The following is an 18,141-nucleotide window of genomic DNA, read 5'->3' as shown; positions in this document are numbered from 1 at the left end:
TATTCATTTACTTGTTGGTGGACATGTGGATTATTTCCAGTGTTTGGCTAGAAATTTACTTATAAATTTATTTATTTACAAATAAAGCTACAGTGAATAGTCGTGTACATCTGTTCATATGGTAGAATTCACCAGTGAAGCATGTGGGCAAGCAGTTTCCTACATGAGAGGTTTTTAATAACAGATTCAATTTTTTCAGCTATTGGGCTATTCAGTTTATCTCTAGTAGATCTATCCTTCTACTTTGTGTTCAGTTTTCTCTTTTTCTAGTTTCTTAAGGTAGAAGTGGAGGTGATTCTAGATCGTTCTTTTTTCTAGTAGGTATTTAATGCTGTCAATTTTTACTGTAAGTGCTGCTTTAGCTCTATCCCACAAATGTTGATATGTGTGTTTTCTCTGTCTTTCAATTCAAAATATTTTGCAATTTCCCTTTATGTTTTCCTTTTATTTGGATGTGTGCTCATTTCCAATTTTTCTGAGATTTTTCCAGATCTTTTTCTTATGGATTTCTAACTTCATTCCATGTGGGCAGAGAATATACTTTATGTAACTTGAATCCTTTCAAATTTATTGAGGTTTGTTTTATGGTACAGATATGGTCTACCCATATGCATTTAAAAAGAATGTATATTCTACTTTGTTGAGTGGAATGTTTTACAAATGACAACTAAATCAGGTTGGTTGATTGTGTTGTCATTCTTCTATATCCTTACTGACTTTATGTTTATTTCTTCTCTCAATTGCTGGTAGAGGAATGTTGAAATGTCTGATTATAGTTGCAGATTTGTCTATTTCATCTTTCAGCTCTATCAGGTTTTGCTATGTGTATTTGAAGCTGTCATTATGTACATAAACATTTAAGACCAATCCCTACGTCTTCTTGGTGAATTGACCCTTTTCTCATTATGAATGACCCTTCTTTATGCCTGATGATATTCTTTGTTCTGAAATCTACTTTATCTAATGGTAATATAATCATTTCAGCTTTCTTTCGATTAGTTAGCATAGTGTATATTGTTCATTCTTTTAACTATTGGTACCTATATTTAAAGTGAGTTTCTAGGGGTGCCTGGGTGGCTCAGTCGGTTAAGCGGCTGACTTCGGCTCAGGTCATGATTTCGCGGTCCGTGGGTTCGAGCCCCGCGTCAGGCTCTGTGCTGACAGCTCAGAGCCTGGAGCCTGTTTCAGATTCTGTGTCTCCCTCTCTCTGACCCTCCCCCGTTCATGCTCTGTCTCTGTCTCCAAAATAAATAAAAACGTTAAAAAAAAAATAAAGTGAGTTTCTAGTAGGTAGTATATGGTTGAGAGTTTTTTCATCTCATCTGACAATTTCTGCTTTTTAATTGAGTTGTTTAGACCATTTGCATTTAAGGTGATTATTGATATTTGACTTTAGTCTGTCTTGCTATTTGTTTTCAATTTGTCCCATCTGTTCATTGTTTCCCTTTTTACTTTTTTTTTTTTACTTCTTTTGGATTTATTATTTTTTATGCTTCCATAAAAAATTTTTTTTTACTGGCTTTATTGGCTTATTAGTGGTAACTCTTTGTTGTGTTATTTTAATGGCTGCCTTAGGATTTATAGTATGCACTTTTAACTTATCACAGGCTACCTTCAAATGATGTACTACTTATATAAGGATCTTATAATGGCGTACTTTCACTTCTCCCTGCCTGGCCTTTGTACTATTATTACCAAAAATTTTACTGCTCTGTGTGTTATAAACTCCACAATGCATTGTTATTATTTTTGGTTTAAACAGTCTATTGTCTTTTAAAAGACTTTAATAAGGGGAAAACTTTATATCTACCCATGTAATCACCACTTCTGGTGCTTGTCATCCCTTTTTTGTAGGTGCGGGTTTCCATTTGGTATCATTTTTCTTGGCTTGATGGACTTTCTTTAACATTTCTTGTAGTGCAGGTTTGCCACTAATGAATTCTTCCAGCTCTCCTATGTCTAAAGATGTCTTTATTTTCCCCATTTTCCAGCTTTATTGAGATATACTCAATGTACATCACTGTATAAGTTTAAGGTGTAGAGCATAATGATTTGACTTACATATATTGTGAATTCATCACTGCAGTAAGTTTGGTTAGCATACATCATATTAATACAATAAAAAGAGGAAAAAAAAGGGAAATGAATTTTTTTCCTTGTGATGAGAACTCTTAGGAGTTCTGTTAACAACCGTTAACTCTGTTAACAACTATTGTATATAACATACAGCAGTGTTAGCTATAGCCATCATGGCAGACATTACATCCTGACTACTTATCATGTAACAGGAAATCTGTATGTTTTTTACCACCTTGCTCCATTGTTTTTAAAAGATATTTTTGCTGGGACTCCTGGGTGGCTCAGTCAATTGAGTGTCTGACTCTTTGATTTTGACTCAGATCATGATCCCAGGGTCATGGGATTGATCCCTGCATTGGGCTCTGGGCAGTGCGGAACCTGCTTAAGATTTACGCTCTCTCTCCCTCTGCCCCTCTCCCCCATGTGCGCTCTCTCTCTCTCTCTCAAAATAAAATAAATTTTTAAAAAGGTATTTTCGATGGGTAAAGGTTTCAGGATTGAAGGTTTTTCCTCTCAGTACTTTAAAGAAGTTGCTCTACTGTCTTCTAGGTTGGATTGTTTCTTGTTAGAAATCTATCATCATCTTGTTCTTCCAGATATAATGTGTCCTTTGTCTCTAGTTGCTTTTAAGATTTTCTTTCTGCCTTGTTTTAAATGATTTGATTATGTGTGCTTTGGTATTTCTTCATGTCTCTTGTACTTCGGTTTGTTGGGCTTCTTAGATCTATGGGTTGAAGGTGTTTATCAACTTTGACAAATTTTCAGCCATTATTTTTTTGGATTTTTTTTTCTGTCCCCTCTTCTGTTCTTTGGGGACTCCAGTTATGCCTAAATTTGGCTGCTTGAAGTTGCCCCACAGTTCACTGATGTTTTGTTTCTTTCATTCTCTTTTCTGGGTTTCATTTGGGAGAGTTTCTATTGGTATATTTTCAAATTCACTATTTTTTTTCTGCAGCATTACAGTTTTTATCACTGGAAGTTTGACTTGAGCCTTTAGATTTTCGATGTCTCTACTCAACATGTTCAGTCTTTCCTCTAGTTCCCTGAGTTCATGGAATTATAATACCTGTTTTCATGTGCCCGTCTACTAATTCTATCGTGTGTCACTTTTGAATCCATTTCCATTGATTTGTCTCTTCACTGCAGGTTATATTTCGCTCAACTTTGTGTACCTGGTAATTTTTAATTATATGCCAGACACTAAGATGTGGGGTGCTAGATATTTCAGTTTTTCTAAAAATGTTCTTCAGCTTTGTTCTGGGATGCAGTGAAGTTACTTGGGAACAGTGAACCTTTCAGGCCTTGTTTTTAAGCTTTGGTAGGCAGGACCATCAGCAGTTAGTCTTTAGTGCATTATCCCCACTACTGAGGCAATAATACCCTTTTCAGCATTCTAAGCAGTGACCCATGAATTATAAGATTTTTCCATGCTAGCTATTGGCAACAGGCACTATTCCCAGCCCTGGGTGAGATGCAAGACACTATTCCTTCTTCTCCTTTTGAGTGGTTCTTTCCGTAACATTGGGTAGGTTTCTCACATGCGTGGGTATTCCACGGAATACTTAAGAGTGGGAGTACCTTCTGCAGATCTCCACCATTCTTTTTGTGTGGTTCTCCTTTCTGGTATTTTGCCCTGCAAATTCTAGCCATCCTGGCTTTCCTTGACTCCCAGCTCCAACCTCAATGTGGAGAGACTTCCAATTTCTGTCCAGGTTCCCTTCCCTATACTCCAACTTGGAAACATTCTCCAGACAGTAAGTGGGGGGGCAATCCTCAATCTCATTCCATTGATTCCTGTCTCTAAGGACCCTGCTGTCCAGTGTCTTGAGAGCCATTGTTTTGATATACTTTGTCTGATACTTTGTTTCAGGAAGGAGGGTAAATTTGTTCCCTGTTACTGTCTGGACCCATTTTCTTTTTGATTTTGTAATTTTTAACTTTCTAAAGACCATTTTGGGGGTTTTTGTAAAGGTGATTTTGTTTTTCAGTTTTTATGTGTTTTCGAAAATGTAAGTCTAGCAGGGCCCTTCAGTTTATTAATCTTTTCATTAAAATGGGCATGCTTTGGGGTGCCTGGGTGGCTCAGTCAGTTAAGTGTCTGACTTGATTTCAGCTCAGGTCATGATCTCACGCTTCATGAGTTCCAGCCCCACATCGGGCTCCGTAATGACAGTGTGGAGCCTGCTTGGGATTCTCTGTCTCCCTCTCTCTCTGCTTGCTACCCCCACTGGCACCTACTCTCTCAAAATAAATAAATATTTCTTAAAATTATGCATGTTTTTTGGTCTCTGCACTGACAGCACAGAGCCTGCTTGGGATTCTCTGTCTGCCCCTCCCCTACTCATTCCCTCTGTCTCTCTTTCAAAATAAATGAATAAACAAACAAATGTGCATGCTTTGAACCTGGAAAGAAAAATCACACAGATGAACAGGGTAGGAATGACTAAACAACAGGGACTATTTCTATGTAGAAACATAGGCCTGGCTCTATACAGGAAATTTTGTCCTGATTTTACACAGCCTCTTTAAGCAAAAAAATAGGCCTCCAAGGCCCTTCTATTCTCACTGTTCTGCAGCACTTCAACCATGACGTTTTTGCTGACCTTATTCCCTTGGTCACTTAGTAACTGAGCCTCCTACCGCCTAAGAAAGACATAATAGAGCATAATAGAAAATAGAGATTCGTATACTCATTGCCCTAGAGCTGTGGCAGAAGCGGCTGATCCCAATTAATGTTAAAATCTCTAAATATGTGTGTTGGGCTGAGCATGGTTGGGTTTTCCTTTGATATCTCTGCCCAAAGAAAGCATCTGAAATGTCAGGTCCATTCTAATTTGGGTTGGAGAACATTTTGCTCTACTTTTGTTGCAGTTGGGATAATTTTAGAATATATATGAATTCGGTCTCACTTTATAGTCTTTTACTAACTCTTAAAAAAATTAGTACATCTAAAGAAATTGGGGTTTGAGACAAGGCTCATAAAATTCCTTTGATTGTCTTAGTTTTTAATTTATAGGATAGCTCCATTACAATTACAGGCTCCCAAAGCTATATTCTAAAAAGGCTAAAATTATCCTGAATTATAGCTATATAACAACACTACCAATTCTCTCATTTATTTAGATGAAGAACTAGTGGATGTTTCTGCATCTGTCTTACCAGAATTGAAAAGAGAAACATATGGCCAGATTCAAGTCTGTGCAAAACAGAGGCTGGCTCGACATGGTTCTTTTAACACAGTTCAGGCTTCTGAGAGGATCCAGAGGAAAGTGAACTCAGAGCCCAGCAGTCCTTATAGAGAAGAACAAGGTATATGCCTTTTCTTATTCCGTGGACTCCGTCAGCTGTCATGTAACAGTCACCCTACCCAGGCATTTTAAAATGAGCTGACTCTAGGCCATGCCCTTTTTTTCACTTACCTGAAGTAAAAGGATGGTTGAGGGCAAAAGAGTTGCTGACTTCACAGGGAATGAACATGGCTCCGTGCCTGAAATTCATCCTAGTCAGCCATGAAGATCCACTGGTTTGCCAACTGGGTCTGTTTGATGCATCTCAGACATTCATCAGGTTTACAAAGCAACACTTGTTTTCTTTGTTTTGTTTCTAATTATTGATGAGACCTGAACTCCCCACTAATAGCTAGCTTCTGGAAATTTCTCTGTTTGAATCAAAACCAGAACGGATTGAGATAATCTTATAATCCCCGAGCTGTGAATAATGAATCCTACTATATATAATTGGTGTGTGTAAGTCTCTTGCCATATTTTGTTAGAGTTTTATTTTCCTTTTTAGGATCAGGTGGCTACTCCTTAGAAATTGGAAGTCTGGCAGCTGTTTACCGACAGAAAATAGAAGACAGTTCACAGTAAGTAGTTTTTAAAAACTGAGTGTATTCTTTTCTATTTTCTGGTGTTAACTTTGAACACATTGAAATGCAACCCATCAAAAGGTAAATTTAGCAGTCTTCCTCAGAAGTCAGCCATTTGTTTATTAAGAATTTTCTGGGGTGCCTGGGTGGCTCAGTTGGTTGTGCGTCTGACTTTGGCTCAGGTCATGATCCCACAGTTTGTGAGTTCAAGCCCCATAGCATGTTCTCTGCTGTCAGCACAGAGCCCACTTTCAATCCTGTGTCCCCTCTCACTCTGCCTCTCCTCTACTCACACACACACACACACTCTCTCTCTCTCTCTCTCTCTGTCTCTCTCTCTTTCTCTCTCTGAAAAATAAATACTTAAAAAAAAAAAAGAATTTTCTGTTTCCCCTTTGTGCCTAACGCTGTTCTGGATATAGCATCAAGGACACAAAAGTAGGAAGAATGGATCCCCTATGCTAACGAAAGCTTATGGGGAAAAAAATAAAAACAAATACACTGAAAAAAGACAATCCACTACTAACATGGCACTGAGGACTGAAGATTGGAGCTCCAGGAGTCATTTTTGTCATTACCATAGATAACTTTGTTTATGAACCACCAGATCTTGTTCCAAAAGTTTTATATATATTAACTCATCTAACCATAACAAACGTTTGAGGTGGGTACTGTTTTTTCTTGATTTTACAGAAAGGAAATGGAAACCCAAAGAGGTTAATTAACTTGCCCAAAGTCACAGTGCTGATAAGTGACAGAGCCAGGATTCAAACCCAGGCTCTTTGATTCAAATTTTGGGTCTGATTTTGAAGAAAATCACGTATTATCAGAAGAAGCAGAGGAAGTGCTAATGAGGGAACGAGAGTGGTTTTTAAGGACAAATTTGGGAAGAAACAGATTATGATGTGGGGCCAGGGAGTACCAGGACATTAAGCCGATTAGTTTAGCTGTAATGATTTGTCCAAGTAGGATAGTAAAGGGAAACATCATTCATAAAAATAACTTGGGGTGTTGGAGGCGAATAGGTCAGGCTGGCAAAGAGCTTTGAAAGCCAGGTGGAAGAGTTTGGGTTTATGAGACAGACAATAATGAACTATGTAGACTCCGTGGAGAACAGCACTCTGTCCGCTTTTATTAAGCAGGTGGGATTCAGCGCCTGCAGCCTTTCTGCTCTGTCATGGTGCAGATCTGAGCTGTGTCAGCTGCAGACGGAAGAGTAGAAGTCAGTGTAAGACGGTGAGTGAGCAAGACTCACCGAAGTAGAGAGACATCACAAAGGACACCTGGATCTCAGACAGTGGTGCTGTTGTTGGTGGAGGTAGACAGGTTGAGGATGGACGACCAGAGGGAGGACGGTGGGTGATAGACTCAGCATGGCCATGTTGAGCTTCTCACAGCCGAGTAGTACTGATCACTCTCTCAGGCTGTGGTCAGACAGATACGCTCACCTCTGCGGCCCGGTGCCCTCCATTTTAACTTCAGCACACGGACAACAAGACTGGGCAAAATAGGTCCTACTGATTAGTTCTTAGAGGAGTCTTAAAAGGATTTTCTTCATCTGTTTCCAAAAATACATTAGAAATATAAATGTTTTTCAATATTTAGACATTTTTTCCATAGAAAACACCCATTGTTTATAATCTCATATGTTAAATGGGGGTTAATTTTTCATGTGTTCTGACTAAAAATTGTGATACTGAACAGAATGGGACAAGAATGGCAGAAAATAATTTAGTAGGTAACTTTATTTCCTCACTGTCCACTTCATTTATGTCACAGTGGATTTGAAACAAACCAGATGCATCCTTTAAATGAAACTCTGATCCGGGGGCACCTAGGTGGCTAAAGTCAGGCGTCTGACTTTTGATATCAGCTCAGGTCACCATCTCGCAGTTTGTGACATCAAGCCCTGCATTGGGCTCTGTTCTGTCAGTACAGAGCCTGCTTGGGATTCTCTCTGCCCCTCTCCTTCTCTCTCTCTCTCTTTCTCTCTCTCTCTCTCTCCCCCCCTCTCAAAATAAACAAACTTTAAAAAAATAAGTGAAAATAAATAAAAAATAATAAATAAATGAATAAACTCTGGTCCAGTCTTTGCTATCTACCCAGAATGTCATACAGTGCCTAGTGTGAGGCCCAGCTTCATCACATTAGAGCTGGGTGACCCTCAGTAGGCTGATGAGCCTCTGAGCTTCAGTCTCGTAAACTGGTGGCAGAGAGCTATCATTATCATAATTATGTAAAACAATTATAATATTATGCTAACTGATAACTATTAGATGTAGAAGAGGCAGGGGAGGAGCCAGTCTGATCTCTAACCTGAGATCCCTCAAGGGCGGCCCTCCCAATCCCTAACCATCTATCCACGTTACATGGGCCCCTGCCTCTGGGATTAGCTAATAGGTGCTCAGGGGGCACACTTCAGTAGCAGCGTGAGCAGCATTATCTCATTTCTGCTTTGGTACATCTCTCTGGAGGAAGGCAAAGAATCAGGAGCTGGTGGAACACAATAACTTGTTGAGACCCATTATGTTTCTTTTCATTTCAGGGGAAAGGCCTTTGCCGGTAAGAGAGTGATGCCTCCGTCAAGCAGCCTGGACCCTGTTGCTCCTTCCCCTACCCTGTCAGCTGACTCAGAATATCGTGTTAATCCTTTAGCGCACCAAGTATTTTCTGTGACCCAAACGGACCTGCAGTCCTTCTCCATGCAGAATGGTCTGAATGCACAAGCAGGTGTCTCACCGTCTTCTGCCACCTCAGATGGGGAAACGCCAAAGCCAGCCCTGCTGACCGGTCAGCCCTTGGTGTACGTGCCCTCCACCTCACTGTTCATGCTGTATGGGAACGTACAGGAGGGACCGTCCCCAGGGTCAGGCTCAGGGTCGGAGAGGGACGGTGGAAGCTTGGAGGTCACGGCATCAGAGCAGTCACCCACACCCTCAGTTCAGAAGCGCCTGGGTGAGGAGAGGAAGCCTCAAGAGGAGGAACCAGCCACTAAAAGACAGAGCAGGGACTATGATGACAGCCCTCTAGCCCTTGTCATGCCCAAGGTAAGGGAGTTTGGGGAGGGAGGGACATGTTTAGTGACATCCCGTTAACCCAGAATTCCTTCCCAGTAAAGACACACAGATACTAATAAGCTACTGAGTCTGGAATGGAAGGTATTTTGTGTATCACTTGTATAACTAAGCCTGGGACTGGCTCTCCCATAGTCTTGCCATAAAGTAGTACCATAAGAAAAGCGATTTTGGGGGTGCCTGGGTGGCTCAGTCAGTTAAGCATCCAACTCTTGACTTTGGCTCAGGTCATGATCTCAGTGTTCGTGGGATCAAGCCCCACGTCAGGCTCTGTGCTGAACATGGATCCTGCTTAAATTCTCTCCCTCTCTCTCTGCCTCGCTCCTCCCCCCAGCGCATGCATGCATGCACACAGACTCACTCAAAAAATTTAAAAAAACAAAAGTGATTTCTATAAAGCTCCTGCTTTGCATAAAATGCTAAACGATATATGAAAAATAGAAAAGAAAGACCCATAATCCCACCACATAGAGGCAATCACCATTAACATGTTTGTAGATCTCCTCCCTTTTTCTATACTTTCTGGGTTTGTTTTTGGGTTTTTTTTTTTTGTTTTTTTCAAACAAGTTGAGATCACTGAAATAGCCACCGTAATCCAGGAGGCACCAGAGTCTCAGAGTCAGGAATACGGGTGCTATTTGGCTTTTAGTGTCTGTGTCTGTTCTCATCCCTGTTCATCCCCAGCTACAAAGTGAAGGGAGCAAAAATGTGAGCTGTTGGTATCTCCCACAAAGTAGCCCTCGAAGGTTAATGAGATATGACCAGTAAAACACTGTGAGAGCAGAAGCACGGTCATGACAGCAGTCCGTGGTGGGTCAGCCAGACTCATAGAGATCAGTACCTTAGTTACGACCCCTTCTCTTTTATTCCTCCCTCTCGCCAGAGTGAATTGTTCTAATTGTGTATATAGCCTGGGGTTGCATAACAGCAGGGAAGACTGACCGGGGTATGTCTTAGGTAACCAAGACCGGGTTTGGGCCCATCCTGCTGTTCATACTGGGCCACTAAAAGATGCATCCACACTCTGGATGCGTTAGCAGCTCAGAAATTTATTTCATAGTGTAAATACCGTGGCCAGTTTTTCATTATTAAAACTCCATCATTTCTGTGCTTCAGAATCCTAAACCTCCAGGAGCACATGACATGTCCTTGATTTTCAGACCATTCCTAGAAGTGTGACCGAAACAACTCACATACACGATGCAGTGTGGCACATGGCGATCTCTGACCTTTCTGCTTATGTCTTAGCTATTTTGAGAAGGCTGTTCTTGAGATGTACTACTGGGATTTTTACGTGCCTTTCTGGTTCCTGCTTGGTTGTGCTTAGAAACCCTCAGATTCCACAGACATCGCTTCTCCCAAGACCCTGGGTCCCGGGGGATCTGCGCCCCTCGAAGACATTCACATGGAGAGTCAACTCTCTGCTGCAGAACAGGCTTCGGGAAAGGCTTCAGCAAACTGCTGCGTTTCTTCCGAGTGGGGAAATTCTTCAAGAGATGCAGAGGTTGAAAAGTCTTCAAAAGAAAATGAAAGCACCAAAGAGCCCTCTTTGCTGCAGTATCTTTATGTACAGTCGCCAGCCGGTAAGGAATGTCACCCTGTCTTAGGGCCCCTTGGGGTAGTCAGATCATGAATTAGATTTTTAAATTTTCGTCCATGTCACCTGACCGAAGTAGCCCATTAGTGATGCTGTGTACAGCCTCTGAGCCATTTTACTCTAAACTCCTTGTTTCCTCCCTCTGTGAACCGAAGGCGAAGGCTGTCTTCGTTTTCACCAACTGGAAGGATACTAAGAAAATAATTAGGGCAAGTGAGTTTTTTTGTTAATGCGTTGAACTTCATTTGCTAAAAAAGCACAATTCAAAAGATCATTCTGTTTTTATAATTCGGCTGAATCTGGCATTGGTTCAGTTTACTGAACAACATGAACCTCATGGCCACTATGTGCAGCTAGCCTGCCGATGTCTCGCATATCTGGAGGTACTGAGCATTCACTGTGGTCGAGGGCCAGGTCTGGAGACAGAGGGCTGGACATCAAAGCCATTTACAGTCTTCATGAAGTATTCAGCCATCCTCACCAGTAAAGCAGCACTAACCATGACTGCTATGCCATGGGGGTGCTCTCAAAATTGAACTAAATTTTATAAGATAATACATCTGAAGCACTTCAATAATAGGACCTGACAGAAAGACTCAAGTGCTGTTAGTATTTCAAAACAAAGCTGAAATATAATAGATACCTAATTTTTAAGGTATGCACCATGTACGTAAAGCTGCTCTCAATGCAAAGAGACTTCAACTGATTTTCCTCAGCTTTCCATTCACTTCACAGGTTAGGCAGGTGTTTTTTTATTGTTCTCTTACCTAGAAAATGTTCTTTATTCCACTAGCAAATATTTTTTGAGGGTCTGACGTAAGCATGATACTCAGTGGTGCAGATACATTGATGAACAAGAAACAGACTTGGTTCCTGCCGAATGAAAATGACAGCCCAGCACAGGGATTATTAGCTTTTTCTAGGCCAAGGACCCACTGACACTTTGGTAAAGCCTGTGGATTCCTCCTCACAATGTTTACAAATGCTTAAAATTATTAAATACATACGATTATAAGGGGAAGCCAATTGTACCAAACGAAAAATAATTTTTACTAGTGACAAGGTCAAGGTGCTATTAATACTGTCAGATTTGTTGCCTAGGATCCAAGTTGAGGAAAATATAAATTTGCTAGAAGTTTGTAAGAATAAAGATAACAATTTTTCCATCCAAGTTCATTTTCCTCCTCGACGTGGAACTCACATTAACTGACCCTCTCAGTAGCCATGGGCATCTACCACATTGTCACACAGATGGTTGTGGGATCTCATTCGTGGCCATTGCTGAGGAGACGCAGTGCAGGGTGGGGAGAACACGGGAAGGGGGTTGGCTGGTCAGGCAGAATCCATTCATCGTGGGTTCTTTCTCATTTGGAAGCGCCGTGCGGGATGTGAGCTGGAATGGTATCTTCCTGTTGTGTTGACTTACCTTGTTCTGCTTCTGTTTCAGGATTAAATGGTTTCAACGTGCTCTTATCTGGCAGTCAGACCCCCCATCCTGTGGGGCCACCTTCAGGTCAGCTGCCATCACTCAGCATTCCTTGCATGGTCTTACCATCCCCGACGCTGGGCACTTTTCCTGTTCTCTATTCTCCCACGATGCCCAGGCCAGTTTCCTCTGCCCCTGGTGCTATCCCAAATGTGGGACCTGTGAATTTTGGCTTGCCTGGCCTCGGATCAACGGCTCATCTTCTCATCGGTCCTGCAAACATGGTTAATCCAAAATCATCGACACTCTCCTCCGCAGACCCTCAGCTTCAGTGTCCAGGCTCACTCAACCTGAGCCCTGTGATGTCAAGATCACACAACACCATCCAGCCTGAATCCCCCATGTATGGGGGGCATCCAGTCTCTGTAGTAAAATTACAGCAGGTGAGTCCTAAAGTGAGCCCAGGAAGGTCATCACTCTGTGATGGGGTCTGCCTGCCTTTAATTAGCTTTAAGTCACATGACTGTAGGACGGAGGCTCTAGGTCAGGGTCTTCCTAGCTTCCACTGTAGACCCAGAGTTATCTGCTTATTTTATAAGGCATGGAGATATTAAGGCAGGAAATGCTGTGCCTTAAAGACAGAAATATTTTTTAGTTGTCAATCTGTTCCTTAAAATTAGAGGGACTTATTTGAGTGATGGTTCAGGGGGGATTTGTGAGGAATGCTGAATAGTCAGATGATTTCTCCAGGCTTTCATTTCAGTAGATCAATAAAGGAGACCGCCCTGAATTTTCGTTGTACAGCTATAGAAATAATCGAGAGAAACAGAAGTCTAGATACTAACACAAAGATTCTTAGCATCTGTCATTTCTTAAAATGCAGTGTTTAGGAGACAGGAGATACATATAATGTATACAAATGTACACATAAGACTATTATAATCGATATAAATTCATCAATACCCTATTTCCCCCTAAACTCCCATTTGTAGCAGTCAGTAAGCATGTGTTGATTTCCTCTTATGCCTTAGGCATTGTTCAGAGTGGTTACTTTTCTCTCACAGAGGAAGAGTTATGCTGTGGCCAAAAATATTTTAGACAAGTCTGTCAGAGGCTGACAAGTTTGCTAGACATTGGAATAAACAGTTTCTAAAGGTGATTATAATGTAATAACATGCTTTCTGATCACCAGTTATGTGCCAGGCACTGATCCAGGCAGTAAAGATATGCCAGTAAACAGGATAAAGGCCCCTGTCCTTTGAGGGAACATTAAGGAGATCAACGTTTAACACAAGAGGATACATATTAGCAAGTAAATAAAAAGCGGCGAGACAGATGCAGATACTTGCTATTTGCCCAGTGTGGTCTAAAAGGTGCTTGATAAATATGATCTTGTTTAATTCGTGCAGCTCGGGGCGCCTGGGTGGCTCAGTCGGTTAAGCATCCGACTTCAGCTCAGGTCATGATCTCGCGGTCTGTGAGTTCGAGCCCCGCGCCGGGCTCTGGGCTGATGGCTCAGAGCCTGGAGCCTGTTTCAGATTCTGTGTCTCCCTCTCTCTGCCCCTCCCCCGTTCATGCTCTGTCTCTCTCTGTCTCAAAAATAAATAAATGTTAAAAAAAAAAAAAAAAATTTAATTCGTGCAGCTCTGTGAAGTCGTCACTTTTGTCATCCCCATTGTATGGATGAAAACATTAAGGGACACATGGGTTAAGTAATTTGCCCAAGGTCACACAGCTGGTTGTGCCAGTGGCACCCTTCTAACCTGTTTGCTAGGCTGCCTTTCTGCACATGAAATACCAAAGTTAATTTCAGTTGGGGTAAGTGCTGGGAAGGTCAACCCAGATGAGTGTGACAGAAAAGTGCAAAGGAGAGAACGCTTACACGAAAATCACAATGACGCAGGCCAGGACAGGGCTTACTTAGTTCAGAGATCGAGGACAATTTGGACCTCACCGCTGTTTTTATTTGCTCTTTCAGTCACCGGTTCCAGTGACCCCCAAGAGCATCCGACACACACATCGTGAGACATTTTTCAAGACGCCTGGCAGCCTAGGAGACCCGGTCCTTAGGAGAAGAGAGAGGAATCCGTCACGAAACACCAGCTCGGCACAGAGGAGACTCGAAATCCCCAGCAGCGGGGCTGACTAACCCCACGCCTCACCAGGCAGGGGCGGGATCAAACCACCTGAACTTCCCTGTCGCAGGTGATGCCCTGACGTTGGATGCAAAACGGAACGCAAGCCATCCGGTCTTCGGCACAGGTCCTTCCTCTGTCTTTCACCCACTGGTTCTGGTTACCTGCCCGTCATCACGGATCCTCTGTTTTCCGGAAAGTAATTGTTACTAATTGTGCATTCAATACCAGTTAGAGTCCAGACTCTGCGCGTGGTGTCACAGTGAAAGCACCGACTGACTTCTGTGGTTTTGATTCAAGAATCCTCTTATTGCTGGAAGTAGATCTGAACAGGCTACTGGAGCCTTGTGGTTTTTCTGCTGGGGGAAGGGGGAGCTGTCTAGCACTTAACCAGGGTGAGCGTTCTGGGCATGTATTTCCCCTCACCCTGACTATAGATCTGTGGTGAGAGAAACTTCCTTTCTGCAGTTTCAAAAAGCTACTGCTTCCTTAGGCTTCATCAGGAAGCCAACTCCAGTTGTGAATCCTATGGTATTATTTATTTTGTTCCTGAAATGGGATTTAGTGCAAAAAGTTTACAACTACAGCAAAACACATGTTTTTTCAGGGTATGACGACTTGAATGTTTATACTTTTTTCCTATGATTTGCCCTGCACTTACTTCACAACCTGCTAATAATGTGGATAAATGTATATGCATGACAGAATGTCAAGACCAAAATAACTGTGAATGGCACGCCTTGCTATACTGAACTGTGCTAACCCTGTCTGGGCGCGAGAACCAAGAGGGACGCCAGCAGCCTGAGAGCTGACCCGTGTGAACCGTGAGGTGTTTACTGTTCATTTGTAAAAATCCTACCATGTGCAGTTCCCTTCACTCTGTGCCCCGTGGGTGTTTTATTTAAATGTTAACCGTAGAGTATCAGGTTTGGAGGCCTTCAAAGAATAGCTGTTTATTGAATAAATCAGGATGGTAGCAAGTGATTATATGGAAAATTGGAACCTGGATGGGACCTGGTGGTAGAATTCTAAAGAGCTAATGATGTGGAACTTGATATAGGAAGATAGGTGATCGTTTTATTTTTTCTTTTGCTTTTTTTCTTTATTATTGGAAGGGTAAGAGGGAAAATGGACACATTACGTTGAGCATCCAAGAGTATGCAAACCAGTTATTTTTCAGAGTTTTGCTGAAAAATACAAGTGGTGAGTGCAGGGATTTCATTGTGCTAACATGAATACTTTTCTGGAAACAATTATGCAATACTCGTTTGTTAAACCATATTGCTTTAGGATTTCATCAAGTAGCCAAACTAGCTCTTTTATTCCTAGATTTTTTGACATGTACCTCATTCTTGTCTCTTCCAGTAAGTGGCTTCCTCCCTCCCTTCCTTCCTTTTTCCCTTTCTTTTTTAAGCTTCTGTCTTAGATTTAGAATCTTGGTGTAGGGTTCTATTTTATTATTTTTGGACCCAATAAAATGTTCTATGAAATAAAAATATTAATTTAAGAGACTCTGGGAGTCTGAGCAAAGTAGCTTTATATTAACTACAGGATAATATTAGCCTTATTACCCCATGAGATTTTTGAAAACTTGAGGTAGATAGCCAGATTAAATAAATTTGTTATTATATAAAATTTTTATCAACACTAAACTTATAAAGTTTACAACATGGCATTTTTTTCTTTTTTACAATCTTTCCTAGCATTAAATGGATAAAATTATGGTTCTAATCATCCACAATCTCCTGGTAATGATTACCCTGAGCTAATATGAGCTAATATTTGTTTTATACTTTTATTGAAACAAATAAAAATATGCCCTTTTCAGGACACACAGCATCTATATCTGCACAGGGTACATGCATTTTTAAATATACCATACTTAAGAACGTCCACAAAAATATTTTCACTTGAGAGGTCTACATTTGGAAGACATCCCAATCTGATTTTCCCCTCACTGTTTTTGGATGTTCGCCACTTATTAAACTTCTTTGCTATCCCTTTTTTTTAATTATTATTCTGTTCACACGATGACCATAAAAACCTCAGAGAGTTCACGGTTCTTGAGGGGTGTTAAGGAGCAACCAACCCCCTAAATGAGAATATTAAGACTCTGTGACCATATTCAGCAATAGAAAACTACGAACTAATCCCTTTTGTATCCGGGACACACTTTTTCATGTGGCTTCGTGATACATAAAAAAATAAAATGATGCGGTGGTTGTGTCTGTCAGGAGAACGTATGTTCCTTACAGAGCAACTGATGAAAATGGACTGCTAAGCTAGACTTGGATATTTGGAGAAGCGGAAAAGCAATGGCAATCTTGAGTCTATCGTTGTATTACTTAGTAAAAGAAATAATTGTTGGGGACCCTGCTAAGGACACGCAGCTGTGAGTAGGCACTGAGGGAAGGTGTGTGTGCCCTACACTGTCCAGGGTTTGTGAAACCCTTTCATTCTGGTACAAGAGTTGGGAGAACTTTTATACTTGAATCTACCTACCAAGTTTACATTGCTCAATTCTTTTTGGTAAGGTGCTATTTCTGTATTTAAGTAACTTTTTTTTTTTTTCAACGTAAAGCTGCTTTCAGCTAATCTTATTGCACTGCTAGTTTTGTGTAGGTATTAATTTTATTGCTGCTTACTGCTTTTGTTTTCATCCTATTTAGCTCTGCTCTTTTTTCTAACGGCTATATTATCTATAGCTGTCTGCTTGGAACTTTCCTACATGTAAACTGATTTGTTTTTCTTTTAGAAAAATATTAAACTTGATAAAATAGCAATAAAAATCAATTCATTTAATGAGATGTTGGTTGTATTTGCTCGTGGGCTGTGTGTACCAATTTCAGTAAAACTGTTCATTGTCGCAGCTCAGCTAACCAAGCCCTCATAAAACCCAAATCGGATCTTTTTTTTTTTTAAATTTTTTTTTAACGTTTATTTATTTTTGAGACAGAGACAGAGCATGAATGGGGAAGGGGCAGAGAGAGAGGGAGACACAGAATCAGAAGCAGGCTCCAGGCTCCGAGCCATCAGCCCGGAGCCCGACGCGGGGCTCGAACTCACAGACCGTGAGATCGTGACCTGAGTCGAAGTCGGATGCTTAACCGACTGGGCCACCCAGGCACCCCTAAATCGGATCTTTTGATTGAGACTTCCCGGTAGTTCCCAAACACCAAATCTTAGTATGTCAGAATTACACAGGAGCTTGAGAGGATAGGACTATGCCCTTGAGCCTCTGATTTCTACAGAGTCAGAATCTCCATAGGTTTGGAGCTTCCAGATGATCCTGATGCCTATCCACTTAAAAGAAGCTCAGGTGAATGCACAGCAGACCACTTCCCCAACTTCTCATGAAATCTGTAAGGTTAAATGCCTCTCATTCCAGCAAATGCCTACCTTGAGTTCAAAGCCAAATTCCATTGTTAACCCTCACTTTCAGATTAACCTCCAAACAGACCTAATCTGATTTTCTCTACTTTGTTAGCTCTCCAGTCATTTATGTCATGTTATTGTCAGTCCCCCCACCCCTGCTAAATTGTAGGGTCCTGGGGAAAGCGGCATTGAAACCCCAGTATCAAGCCCAGTCTTGGTACTCAGAAGGCCCGAAATGGTGAAGGGAGGAACCACAGGACCCCGCCCAACAGAGCTGGCCCCTTTGCCAGCACTGTTAGAGTCAGCTCCTGCCTCTCTTATTTTACTGTGGCCTCTTCCTTCCAACACACCACTTCCTGTCCCAGTCTCTAGCCTTCCTTCTCGCAAGGCACATACATACAGTTGACTCTTGAACAACACGAGGTTTAAGGGGTGCCTGCCCCCGTGCAGTAAAAAAACCAGCATAACTTTTGACTCCCCAAAAACTTAACTATTAACGGCCTATTGTTGCCCAGAAGCTTTACCAATAACATAACACATATTTTGTATAGGTACTGTGCATTGTATTCTTACAATAAAGCTAGAGA

General features: G+C 41.4%; 1 protein-coding gene across 3 annotated transcripts in view; it reads left to right on the top strand.

Moving 5' to 3' along the window:
* Nucleotides 1-14,420, top strand: part of E2F7 (E2F transcription factor 7) — a 37,447-nt gene extending 23,027 nt beyond the window's left edge. The window contains exons 8-14 of one of the 3 annotated variants that reach the window (XM_042947236.1): nt 5,203-5,388; nt 5,872-5,944; nt 8,493-8,509; nt 8,603-8,994; nt 10,349-10,604; nt 12,066-12,487; nt 14,023-14,420. In XM_042947236.1, the coding sequence (XP_042803170.1) occupies nt 5,203-5,388; nt 5,872-5,944; nt 8,493-8,509; nt 8,603-8,994; nt 10,349-10,604; nt 12,066-12,487; nt 14,023-14,193 (1,517 nt within the window). In that variant the 3' untranslated portion in view covers nt 14,194-14,420. Of the gene's footprint in view, nt 1-5,202; nt 5,389-5,871; nt 5,945-8,492; nt 8,995-10,348; nt 10,605-12,065; nt 12,488-14,022 lie in introns of all 3 variants that reach the window. The other 2 variants (XM_042947235.1, XM_042947237.1) reach the window with 2 other exon arrangements.
* The last annotated feature ends 3,721 nt before the right edge of the window (nt 14,421-18,141 follow it).

The sequence above is a fragment of the Panthera leo genome, chromosome B4, assembly GCF_018350215.1.
Source record: "Panthera leo isolate Ple1 chromosome B4, P.leo_Ple1_pat1.1, whole genome shotgun sequence".
NCBI lineage: Eukaryota > Metazoa > Chordata > Mammalia > Carnivora > Felidae > Panthera > Panthera leo.
The sequence above is the reverse complement of the archived record's forward strand: the minus strand, read 5'-3'. Positions and strand labels throughout refer to the sequence as shown.